Source organism: Geotrypetes seraphini, chromosome 9 (assembly GCF_902459505.1).
Source record: "Geotrypetes seraphini chromosome 9, aGeoSer1.1, whole genome shotgun sequence".
Classification (NCBI taxonomy): Eukaryota; Metazoa; Chordata; class Amphibia; order Gymnophiona; family Dermophiidae; genus Geotrypetes; species Geotrypetes seraphini.
The window spans coordinates 123,299,196-123,312,700 of NC_047092.1; the positions used below are offsets into that span (position 1 = coordinate 123,299,196).

Sequence of the window (13,505 nt, forward strand, 5' to 3'; positions counted from 1 at the left end):
TATACCTAATACATGATGACATTTTACTGCCTGCATCTAATTGGTCATGAATACTTGATACCATATAAGGTGCTTGTATGCATATTGGGGGAGTGTCCATCCCCCTCATACAAGAATTCCTAAAAGTTACATTTTAATACTAGTTTATCTAATAAAGAAAAGGTACAGAAGAAACCAGGAAAAAGTATTACAATATAATATACTTACAGAGGGAAATTATCCATTCACACATCTTTAAATCATTTCTCTTTAAGAGTCAAACTACTGCTCCCATGTTACTGAGTCATTTAAAAGCATGCACTGAAAATCCCGTGTCTCAGTGAAAGAAAAAGGGGAGTGGCCAGTCCACTCCCACAAATCCTACATTTTCCTATATGCATCCTCCAGTACAATTGTTAGAGGTAATTATATTTCAATCTGAACCCTTAAATATGAAAGTCCCTATGTTATTAGTTTACTAAAATTTAATTCATCATTTTGCATTTTGTATATCCAAATAGCATTTCTAATTTTACCCTGCAAAAAAGGAGAGGGAACCCCCTTCCCTGGAATGTAATCTCTGTAGTAAGAAGAAAAGTCCATCTCTATAGCAACTAGGTCAAAAGCCAAACCTTATCTGTTCTGCAGGTCTCTGGAGACTGGGCACACATTGAAACAATGGGACTTCATAAAACTAAGCTACAGCCTGTGTGTATCTTCTCTGGTCTTCAACAGAGCTTATATATTAATTCTAGTGACATGAGAGAAGGCCTACTCCTGTTTCCAGTGACCTCAGCACAAAACACATATTTAGGTCAATATATTATCCCCTGTTTGTTTTATCTGGTTTGTGTTCTGCCTTCTCCAATTGTAATTTTATCTAGCCATTTAAACCCTCCTCCCTTGCCCTTGGATAGGTCCTTATCTTATAAACAAAGCCTAACTAGTAAATCCAGAGCAATGGAAGGAAATATAATTGCTATTTTATTTTTCATGCTTGCCCATTCCACCACATAGCTGTCCATTTTTAATAGGCTGCCATTCCCAGTTCAAAAGAGCCTCATCAGTATATTGCACACACACCCAGGGGGAGGGAGGGTAGGAGAGAGATATTTATGTCATGGTTTTATTCTCTTGCAAGATATTGGTTGGGTGGGGTAGGGGAGGGTTATGATTGATTGATTTTGATTGATTATAAATGCATATATGAATAATGCTGTTTGTGTAAATACTGTACTGCATTTTTGTTAACTTTGAAAAATTAATAAAAGATTTAAACAAAACAAAAAAAAAGTTTTCTTCAGTGTATACCAAACAAATGTACTTAGCAAGTCTGCTTTTACTTTGTTCTGTATTACACAATAAAGAGGAAAACACTGCCCCACGTATAGTAATGCAAGACACAAAAGAGACACAGCACATCAGCCACAAGGACAGTCAATTTATTAAAAGCATATAAATGGGTAAAACTTATACAAAAAATTAATAAATAATAATGCAAGCCTATCAGAGTCGTTTATCCTTTTTGTACTGGACCCCAACATGGTCCGTTTTCGGCTAGGAAAGCCTTCCTCAGGGGTGTGCTTATGAAACCCAATGTACAAATAAAGACCAAAAGGAATGCTCTCAGTTTGTATATAAAAGCTTACAAATCTGCCGTTAGCAGATGCTTTTGCACTTAGCTTTTGGGGACTGAGTAATCATGTTGATTTATTTATTGTATTATTTTTTTGTATATGTTTTACCCATTTATATGCTTTTAATAAATTGTCAAAGCAGGTGCCATAAGGCAGTAAGAGGGGCCAAAAGAGACTACGAGGAAAAAATAGCCAAGGAGGCAAAAAACTTTCTTTTGATATATTAAGAGGAAACAACCCGCGAAGGAAGCGGTGGGGCCGTTGGATGACCATGGAATAAAGGGAGTGCTAAAGGAGGACAAAGTCATCACCGACAAACTGAACATATTTTTTGCGTCTGTTTTTACCGAAGAGGATATACATAACATACAGGAAGCGGACAGGCTATACTCAGGAAACGAAGACAGGAAACTGACAGGGTTGACAGTCAGTCTAAAAGAGGTATGCAGGTAGATTTGATAAATCCCCAGGACCGGATGGCATCCATCTGATGGTAATCAAGGAACTGGAAGGGGCTATAACTTAACTACTCCAACTAATAGTCAATCTGTCAATCAAATCAGGAAGGATTCCAGAAGACTGGAAAGTGGTGAATGTTACGCTGATATTCAAGAAAGGTTCGAGGGGAGATCCAGTAAACTACAGACCGGTGAGTCAGACCTCTTTACCAGGAAAGATGGTAGAGGCACTGATAAAGGACCACATCATTGATCCTTGACCTTGCCAGTGGTAAGCAAACTCATTAGTCAAAAGAGCCAAAGATCAGCAATACAACGATTAAGTTTTCTTTTGAGAACCAAATTTCTTATTTTTTATTTAATATTCTTTATTCATTTTTTCATCTAACAACAAGTGCAACAGATAAAATAAACATAAACATAAAACATAAACATATTGACAGTAAAACTTATACAATATCACTTGAGTATCTATTCTTAGTAATTTCACAATTAAAAATAAATCCCTCCCTCCCAACCCTATTCTTACACATGTGGTTACATATATATATTGTTCTTTATTAATCCAACCCATCAATGAATAAATATTAAGATTTCTCTTCTTCTTTTCTTCTTTTAAGTATCTTTTTTATGACGCACATAGAGGGGGGTAATGAAAATAATATTTACAAAATATGTTATAATATGTTATACAATATGTATGAATGAAAAATAATAAAAGGGTGGGGGGAGGGAGAGGGGACATAAATATATTTAGAATATGATGTATTAGATATAAAAATGATATTGTGTATTTATCAATTGTAATTTAATATTTTGTACATTTTATGTAAAATTTGAAAATTAAAAATATTATATTAAAGTAATAAAAGGGTGGGGGGAGGGAGAGGGGGAAAATCAAATTTAGATATATAATGTATTAGATATAAAAGTGATACTATGTATTTATCAATTGTATTTTAATATTTTGTACACTTTATGTAAAATTTGAAAATAAAAAATAATGGGGAAAAAAAAAAATCCAACCCATCAATCTATAATCAAACTTCCTCCCCCCCCCCCACCCCTGTACAATTATATCAGCTGGGAAAAAATGATTATTCATTCATTACAATACTCTATTAATGGTCTCCAAACCTCCTGAAATTTATTAAAATTTCCTTTCTGTAACGCTAACATTCTTTCCATCTTATACATATGACAAAGTGAATTCCACCAAAAACTATAATTTAATCTATTCCAGTTTTTCCAATTAAATGTAATCTGCTGAATGGCAACTCCTGTCATAATAAGTAATAATTTATTATTATTTGCAGAAATTTGACTTTTTTTCCTCATTGACATTCCAAATAAAATAGTATCATAGGATAGAGCCTCAGGATTTTCTAACAAACAATTTATTTGGCCCCAAATCGATCTCCAAGATAATATCATCTTATTTATTGACAAAAAACATTTTTTACATTAAAATAAAAATATGACAAAACACGCATTTAATGATACCCCGCTCGCCCGCACGTAGTTGAAATCGATTCGTGGCAGAGCCTAGAGAATGACACGGGGAAAAAATTGGTCCCTGTCCCCGTTAGCTCGGTCCCCGCAAACCATCTGATCCAATCCACACAAGCCTCGAATAGTTTTATACTGAACTTATTAAAGTATAAAAAGAAACAATATTCTGTACAATTCCAATTTATAAATCAGTGTCTTCTCCCCACTCTCTTCCCCATTTCCCTTCAGCATCTTCTCCCTACTCTCCACTTCTCTTGCCCATTTCCCTTCAACGTTCTCAGTCCACTCTCTCTCCACTTCCCTTCTGGCTGGCCCGGAACTTCCTCTCCTACGTCAGAATTGATGTCGGGTGGGGAAGGTTGGTCAGCCCGGCGCTTCAGCATTCTCTTTACGGGGAAGGGAAGCAGGTTGGGCAACCCTGCTCTAGCTAGCAGAGTCGCGAGCCGCACTCAAGTGGCTAAAGAGCCGCATGTGGCTCGCGAGCCGCGGTTTGCCGACCACTGACCTAGACAGACACAATCTGATGAGGACCAGCCAGCACAGCTTCAGCAAAAGAAGATCTTTCTTGACGAACTTGCACTTCTTCGAGGGAGTAAACAGACAAATAGACAAGGGTGACCAGGTCGACATTGTATATCAGAAAGTGTTTGACAAGGTCCCGCATCAACGACTATTTTGAAAAATTGCGAGCCATGGAATCAAGGATGAAATACTCACGTGGATTAAAAACTGGTTGGTGGATAGGAAACAGAGAGTGGGGGTAAATGGACAATACTCGGACTGGAAAAGCGTCATGAGTGGAGTTTTCGCAGAGTTCAGTGCTTGGACCCGTGCTCTTCAACATATTTATAAACGACCTGAAAATTGGTACAACGAGCGAAGTGATTAAATTTTCAGATGATACAAAGTTATTCAGAGTAGTAAAGACACAGAAGGATTGCGAAGACCTGCAATGGGACATAAATACGCTCGAGAAATGGGCCATGATATTTCAAATGAGATTTAACGTGGATAAGTGTAAGATGATGCATGTCGGTAACAAAAATCTTATACACGAATACAGGATGTCTGGTGCAGTACTCGGAGACACCCCTCCCCCCCCACCCACCCCCAGGAAAGAGACTTGGGAGTACTGGTCGACAAGTCGATGAATCCGTCTGCGCAATGCACAGCGGCGGCAAAAAGGGTGAACAGAATGCTAGGAATGATTAAGAAGGGGATCACAAACAGATCAAAGAAGGTTATAATGCCGCTATACCAGGCCATGGTACGCCCTCACCTGGAATACTGCGTCCAGCACTGGTCGCCATACATGAAGAAGGACACAGTATTACTGGAAAGGGTTCAGAGAAGAGCGACTAAAATAGGTAAGGGGCTGGAGGAGTTTCCGTACAGTGAGAGATTAGAGAAACTGGGCCTCTTCTCCCTTGAAAAGAGGAGACTGAGAGGGGACATGATCGGAACATTCAAGATAATGAAGAGAATAGACTTAGTAGATAAAGACAGGTTGTTCACCCTCTCCAAGGTAGGGAGAACGAGAGGGCACTCTCTAAAGTTAAAAGGAGATAGTTTCCATACAAATGTAAGGAAATACTTCTTCACCCAGAGAGTAGTGGAAAACTGGAATGCTCTTCCGGAGGCTGTTATAGGGAAAAACACCCTCCAGGGATTCAAGACAAAGTTAGACAAATTCCTGCTAAACCAGAACCTATGCAGGTGAGGGCACCGGTCTTTGACCTAAGGGCCACCGCGGGAGCGGACTGCTGGGCAATTCTTATGTTATATGTATGATGTGTTGTGTCCCTTCCCCACTCTTTTGTATTTACTTTGTTATGTAACATACTATTCTGTTTATTCTTACAATCTCTCCTTTGCCCTTCCTCCTTTCACTCCATATCTGAAAGTATTGTCTCTAAACTTTATTTCTTTAGTAATTTCTTTTTTTTTTCCACTAATACCTTTGTCATCCTAACTGCCACCTTCTGCTTTTCATTTACCAGATACTTCATGTATTCCTCTTTTTTGGATGCCTTGTATGTTTTGAATGTATATTTTTTTTATTCTTTATTTTTTAGCTACCTTACTCCTCTTATCTGTGTTTAATATAAATATTTGTTGCTTTTCTTATAGCTTCTCTAGTTTGGTCCATTGTTAAGTCACTACCTTCCGCCACCCTGACAGCATGTACTTAGACAACTCTTGTAAAATGAGAGAGCACCCTTTTTTTTTTTTTTTTAAATTTAGGAATTATAAATAACACTTTAATAAAATGTTCATGTTGGAATTTGGTAATCATTGTTAATGTTCTCTTTGGTAAGGACATTGATCTTGGTTATATGCTAGTTTACATACATTCAATTTTGTAATAACCTCAAGACCAGGTCTCCCTTTCATTCATTGTTGTCATGTGAATGCGGAGCAAAAAAAGGCAGTTGCCTAAGACTGCAGACTCCCACTTATTCTAAAATGACTATATAAGAGTGCTATAACCAAGTGAACAACCAGAAAGTTGAGCTTTAATAGAAAAAAACAACTTGTGCTTTAGTCTTTGCTTTTCCCAACCATTCTCTAAGATATCCCTTTGTATCTGGTTGAAAACATTAGATACGTAGTCATTAGGACGCCACCATACAAAGTTTTCTCTGGGGTTACTTTTCACTTTTCAAGCATTCTGCTTACACTTCTGCACTGGCTCTTTTGTTCTTATGTGCAGGAAGAAGCCCTAAGACGCCAGAGAGAACAAGAACTTGCGTTACGACTACAACGAGAGGAAGAGGAACGGAAACAGCAAGAAGAAGCACTTAGGCGATTAGAGGAGAGGAGGAGAGAAGATGAGGAAAGACATCAGCGAGAAGAGCTGCTTAGAAAACAGGTGAGAATGAGATTTTGTTCTTCCAGCTAGAAGCCAGATTCCCTTCTTTTCCTTGATATGATAGTAACATAGTAAATTCAACAGATAAAAGGTCCATCCAGTCTGCCCAACAAGGTAGCTAGAGTTGAATATGACACTCTGCACAGGTTCCACTTTTTCATGATTAAACACTGGCATACCTCTTCCTGCCATTTTTGGGACACAGAGGTCTGCCCAGCACTGATCTACTTCCCTACTACTGGAGTTACTATGGAAGCCTACTCCATCCTTCATTCTAATTTGTCCTTCTAGTCTAGTGCAATAGGTGTGTCATTCTGGACAGTAAGATATTCTTCCCATGCTTGTGAGCTATGCAGAAGGAATCCATTCCAGGTTTTCAACTCTTCCTCTATCTGCCGAGGGCTCTGCTGCTCCCTTCAGTTTTTCATTCGGCACACAAACTGGAAGGTGTCTTTCTGATCTGCTCTGTATATTTATTTATTATTTTGTGGGCTTATTTTGTGTTTTTTGTGACTATTGGTGCACCAGAGCTCCCCGGTGTGAGGAAAAGCTCTGCCTGTGTGGAGAAGGAAGTAGACTTGGGTCTGCAGCCAGCAGGTTAATCCCTTGGAGGCCTGTTTGACCAGCCTGAAGAAAACTATGTGGAGCTCGGGTTCTATATCTCTAGTAGATTAGCTCATCTGCTAAATTGCAGGGGCTTGAGTGCAGGCTATTAGGCATCCACAGGGGGGCTCAGGATGGCTCTTCAGGGTGCTGGCTGTGATTTTTGCCTTCCCCCTCCTCTTTTCATGTGAGGATAAGTCTGACTTCAGTCCAACTGGCAGCCCGAAGATCTCAGTGTTTGGAATGAATCAAGAGGTAAGATTGCCAGCATGCCAGACCACAGGGTCAAAGAAAAAGGACCAGAAGTGACCTTGGACATTCTTAAGCATCTCCTTAGGCACAAGACAGATACCTTAAATGTAGGTCAGAAATTATGTGATGCATTTCTTCCTGATATGAAACCCAGTTTGATCTCTAAGAACTATGCTGCCTACAGTATTGTTGTGCCTAGTGGTCATGACTTTCGTCATAACTTGGCATCAACATTAAGCAGCTGCATAATTCGAGGTTTTTCCCAGCCTTAATTCTATTATATATATTTTTTATATGTGGTGACCAGAATTGTACAGTATTCGAGGTGCAGTTATGCCATGGAGTGATACAAACGCATTATAACATTCTCATTTTTGTTTTCCATTTCTTTCCTAACATTCTATTTGCTTTCATAGCCACTGCTACACACTGAGTAGAAGGTTTCAACATATCATCAACTATGACACCTAGATCCCTTTTCCGGGGTGATGACTCCTAATATTGAACATTGCATCATGTAGCTATAGTTTGGGTTCCTCTTTCCAACATGCATCATCACTTTGCACTTGATCATTGAACCTCTTAAAGGTGGGATTGATATAACATAGCAACCGAATTTCTTCTAGCTAGAAACATTCTTTGAGTAGTAAAAATTTTTGGAAAAGCTTGAATCTCTTAAACTTTCTTTTGTCTTGTGAAAAGGAAGAGGAAGCTGCTAAATGGGCCCGAGAGGAAGAGGAAGCAGCTCAACGGTTGATGGAAGAAAATAGGATACGCACTGAAGAGGAAACAGCGAGATTGCGGCAGGAGGAGGAGGACCGAAAGCGAAAAGAGCTGGAACTGCAGCGACAAAAGGAATTATTGAGACAAAGACAACAGCAGCAAGAGGCACTAAGGAGGTTACAACAACAGCAGCAACAACAACAACTTGCACAGATGAAGGTAATGCCTTACGTCTGTGGTAAATCACAGAGTTACGTCACAGTTTCCTTTATCTACCCATAGACTTAATCTTCATTTTTGTGGCAAAAATCACATTTTTTCTGGTGTAATCCACATTATAAAAAAATGATATTTATACATTTTCAGTAATACTTTTGCATGCTGTCACGAATGTAAACACAGCCAGTCCTACAAAAAAAGAAATTAATTTGCAAAAACAAACTCACACTCATCAAAAAGATACAGAAGTTAATATAAATCGGCTATATAAATCAGCAAAATATCAACATCTGAGTTAAGCATTCCAATAATAAATGTTCTTTTGCAACAGGACTGGTAGTCTTGACCATCGGGTTAAGCCCCCTCCCCCCATCAGTCACATGGGTTGTAGAGAGCCCGCTGTTTGTTTTCATACCTTCCATCATTTTGAGATGAGCTCCATCCCTCAGTCTTACTCTACTAATGAGTAGAGAGCCTGTCTGTTCTGCTTGAGTTTAATCTTTATTATTTTGGGATTTTTATTATCTGATCGGAGGCTTTTGATGCTGCAGAGGATCCTGGTCACCCTGGGGCATCTCTGGCTGCAAGAAAATACAGACTCTCAGGGCTGAGGTCTATAACCCACAGGCACATGCCTCGCATGATTCCTGTGTGGCCAGTCTGCATCAGTAGTTCTCAGTAGAGCTCAGGGTCCATACCCTTGGGAGCAATCTCGCCCCAGGTTCGTCCGCAGTGGGCTTGAGCGCAGACTGAGCGGATCCCGTGGTGGTTTATCCAGGCTCAGGACTGACTTCGTTCCTCCCCCCACTAAGTTGTGCAGCTCTGGTTGGGGGGGACTGAATGGCAGTTCAAAGAAACAAGCCATCTGTTGGACTCCAGGCTTGTCTGAGGCAGAAATCTTCTCTCACCTCTGATCTGAGGTTTCCCTATGCAGCTCCAGCAAAGCAGCATGGCACAATGAGTAAGGCTGTTGCAGCCTGTGGGAAAAACCGAAGGGGGGAGGGAGATCCTTAAATGACTTTTTGAAGGTCCCCCATCTCTCAAATCTCCTTCCCTATATTTTTTGAATTTGCATTTTTTCTCAGCATAGTGCATGAAGGGGGACAGGAGCTTTGAGCTTCTGGTAGCTTAGATGCTCAGTTGGAGTGTTTTCTGGGCCAGAAATTCCTGCAGGAGCCTGACAAAGTGGACTTTGCTTCCCTGGTGAAGCACATACGGGAGATCTACCAGGATCCTCTGGACAACCTGGGCTGTGGTTCACTCCCAAATTCATACATATGATGTATGAAGCCTTTTTAGGTTTCAAAAGCCGACCTAATCCCGCTGGGGCATCAGTGGAGGATTTTTAGCGAAAGGCGCAGAGTCCACTCCAAGGAACCATGCAGATTTTATGGGGACCCAAGCTCTGGTGGACTCAGAGGATGAAGGTTCAGAGTCCATGCCTTTAATTTCTCATTCAGGGTCCTCAGTTCTAGAAGATTCAGCATCCCAGCTGGGAGAGGCTAGCCACAATCAGGTGTTAGCCCTGGATCTCAGAGAGGATCCAAGGGTGTGAAGGTTATTCAGATCCTCTGGCCTGCAAAGTTTGATTGTGGGGGCACTTCAGGAACTAAAGTTGGATTTGCTTCAAGCCTCCACAGCTCGGTGCTCACTCATGAGTAACACCAAAGAACAGAATGCCTGTTTTCCCTCACATCCAGATATTACTAAGATGTTAACAGATCACTGCAATCTTCATGAGGGGCCCGTAGGGGTAGCTAATTGAAAGACTGGGCATCCAAGTGGCAGATAAAATTTAATGTGGACAAATGCAAAGTGATGCATATTGGGAAGAATAACCCAAATCACTGTTACCGAATGCTAGAGTCCACCTTAGGGGTTAGCGCCCAAGAAAGAGATCTGGGTGTCATTGTAGACAATATGATGAAACCTTCCACCCAATGTGCGACGGCGGCCAAAAAAGCAAACAAGATGCTAGGAATTATTAAAAAAGGGATGTTTAACAAGACTAAAGATATTATAATGCCTCTGTATCGCTCCATGATGTGACCTCACCTGGAATATTGCATTCAATTCTGGTCTCCTTATCTTAAGAAAGATATAGCAGCACTAGAAAAGGTTCAAAGAAGAGCGACCAAGATGTTAAAGGGAATGGAACTCCTCTTGTATGAGGAAATACTGAAAAGGTTAGGGATCTTCAGCTTGGAAAAGAGAAGGTTTAGGGGAAATATGATTGAAGTCTACAAAATCCTCAGTGGAGTAGAACAGGTAAAAGTAGATCAATTTTTCACTCCGTCAAAAATTACAAAGACTAGGTGACACTTGATGAAACTGCAGAGAAATACTTTTAAAACCAATAGGAGGAAATATTTTTTCACTCAGAATAGTTAAGCTCTGCAACGCATTGCCAGAGGTTGTGGTAAAAGCGGATAACGTAGCTGGTTTTAAGAAAGGTTTGGACAAATTTCTGGAGGAAAAGTTCATAGTCTGTTATTAAGACATGGGAGAAGCTTCTGTTAGCCCTGGATCGGTAACATGGAATGTTGCTACTCTTTGGGTTTGGCTAGGTACTTGTGACCTGGATTGGCCACCATGAGAACAGGCTACTGGGCTTGATGGACCATTGGTCTGACCCAGTAAGGCTATTCTTATGTTCTTCTGGCATTTTCACTAGTATTTGGGAGTGTCCTCCAATCAGAGGATATTCCAGGGCCTGAGACAAAGGTTCAGGAGCACCAGGCATCCCAAGGGTCCAGATGTCATACCTCTGCAGCTTCTAAGAAACAGCAGTGACACCAGAATAGCAGCCATTCCCCCCAAGAATAGATGGCAATGTGGCCCCTTATGGACCTCTCTCTCTAGCAGGGAGGCTGGAAAAGGTGACCCAGGTTCAGGTGATGGTTCAGACACTCATTGTTCTAGGAGAATGAGGCTTGGGCAGATACTCCATATGCTTCATCATGCCCAAATAAGACTCCGAAGACCGGAGACAGATTCTGGATCTAAAGTCAGTCAATGCAAATCTCAAGATTCCCTGCTTTTATATGGAAACTATGTAGTCGGTCATTGCCTCAGTCACACTGGGTGAATAACTTGCCTCTCTGGATCTAACAGAGGCATACTTGCATATTCTTATCTTTCCAGCTCACAGAAAGTTATTGAGGTTCCATATTCTGGACAAGCTCTTCCCTTTGGCCTAGCAACGGCATAAAAAAACCTTTACCAAAGTATGATGATGGTTGTGGCAGCGTACTTCCGCAAGGCAGGAATGTAGGTGTATCGTTACCTGGACAATTGGCTCATAAGAGCGCTCTCGAGAGATGAGGAGGTGACAGTTGTAGAGCAAGTGTTGGGCTGGGTAGTCAACTTCAGGAAGAATCAGTTGATCCCGACTCAGTCCCTGGAATACCTGGGAATCCATTTTGAGACAATATAGAGTAAGGTCTTCCTCCAGGAAGTACGCAAAATGAAGCTCATGAGGCAAATTTGGGAGATTCACAGCCTTCTGACCCCTCGGCAATATCTTCAACTGCTGGGATCCTTGGTAGCCACAACAGATATGGTTCCTTGGACAAGAGTGCACTTGCGCCCACTTCAGGAGTTGCTCCTCTCAAGGTGGTCTCCACAAAAGAACACCTTGGACTTCCTGCTGCTGTGGTAAGGTAAGGCATGGCGTAGCCTGGACTGATGGCTGTAGCCACAGTCCTTGAACAGAGGAATGCTGCTACGCATCTCCAAGTAGACAGTCCTGACGATGGATGCCAGTCTATTCAGCTGGGGAGCTCATTTCAAGGGATGTCCACTGCAAAAGTGGTGGTCTCCATCTCAGAGAAATTGGTCAATCAACCGCTTGGAGCTGAGAGCGATATGGTTAGCTCTGTGAGCCCTATGTAGCACCCTAGAAGGAGGGGCAGTCCGAATCTTCTCAGACAATGTGACCATCGTAGCCTATGTAAAAAGGCAAGGAAGCACCAGGAGTTCACCACTGGTTTCAAGTTTCAAGTTTATTAGGTTTTTATATACCGCTTATCAAGGTTTTATCTAAGTGGTTTGTACAATCAGGTACTCAAGCATTTTCCCTTGGCCATTTTCACTTAGCCAGGGTAGAGAATGTGCAGGCAGACTTCCTAAGTCAGCAGACCTTGGATCCTAGGGAGTAGTGTCTCTCTTGGAGGGCTTTTGACTGCATAGTCAGGTGCTGGGGTGTCCGACGTTTGACCTCAGCATCCAACAAAAAGGTGGCTCATTTCTTCAGCTGAATATACAAGCCCAGAAGTGTCTGGCTAGACACTCTAGTCCAAGCTTGGCCTGCAAAGAAGCTCCTGTACATGTTCCCCCCCCCCTGTGGCTGATTATAGGTAGAATGCTTCATCAGGTCAGAACATACCCAGGTCGATTGATCCTGGTAACTCCAGATTGACTGAGGCGGCAATAGTGCCAGACTTGGTACATCTGCAGAAGGATGAGACTCTCAGGTCTTACAGCATGACTCTTGAGCGTGAAGCCTTAGGGCATAAAGGCTATTTACCTGAAATTATTTCCATGTTCCTGAGGTCTAAGAAGCATTTCACGTTAGCATTCCACATTAGCAGCCTACATGAAAGCCTGGAAGTGTTTCAAGACAGTGCTTAGAAACATAGAAATAGACGGCAGATAAGGGCCACGGCCCATCTAGTCTGCCCACCCCAATGACCCTCCCCTACCTGTCACTGTGAAAAGATCCCACATGTCTATCCCATTTCGCCTTAAAATCAGGCACGCTGCTGGTCTCAATGACCTGAAGTGGAAGACTATTCCAGCGATCAACCACCCTTTCAGTGAAAAAGAATTTCCTAGTGTCACCGTGCAGTTTCCCGCCCCTGAATTTCCACGGATGTCCCCTTGTTGCCGTGGGACCCTTGCTTGGACTTGGTGATTATACTAGTTTCAGTGGTGCTCGACTTCTGAAGAAGGGCCTGGCTGTTGGCGCTCTCAAGGTACAGAAAGCCGGATTTTCCTGCTTTAGAGCGCAAGTCTGGATGTATCCAGATTTTTGAAGGGAGCCTTAAGTCTTCACCCTCCGGTGCGACAGCCTTTTCTATCTTGGAACCTTAATCTGGTCCTGTGGGCACTTGTGAAGGTCCCTTATGAGCCTTTGGAGGAGGCATCCCTGATAGTTCTGATGGTTAAGACAGTTTTTTTTAGTGTCTGTGATGTCAACAAGAAGGGTGTCAGAGCTGCAGGCTCTGTCTTGCAGGGAACCCTTTCTTC

General features: G+C 41.7%; 1 protein-coding gene across 4 annotated transcripts in view; it reads left to right on the forward strand.

Annotated features, from left to right (window-relative positions):
* Window positions 1-13,505, forward strand: part of GIGYF2 (GRB10 interacting GYF protein 2) — a 674,098-nt gene that overhangs the window by 507,729 nt on the left and 152,864 nt on the right. For all 4 annotated transcript variants that reach the window (XM_033959534.1, XM_033959536.1, XM_033959537.1 and 1 more), the window contains 2 exons: window positions 6,300-6,458; window positions 8,016-8,255. In XM_033959534.1, the coding sequence (XP_033815425.1) occupies window positions 6,300-6,458; window positions 8,016-8,255 (399 nt within the window). The remainder of the gene's footprint in view (window positions 1-6,299; window positions 6,459-8,015; window positions 8,256-13,505) is intronic.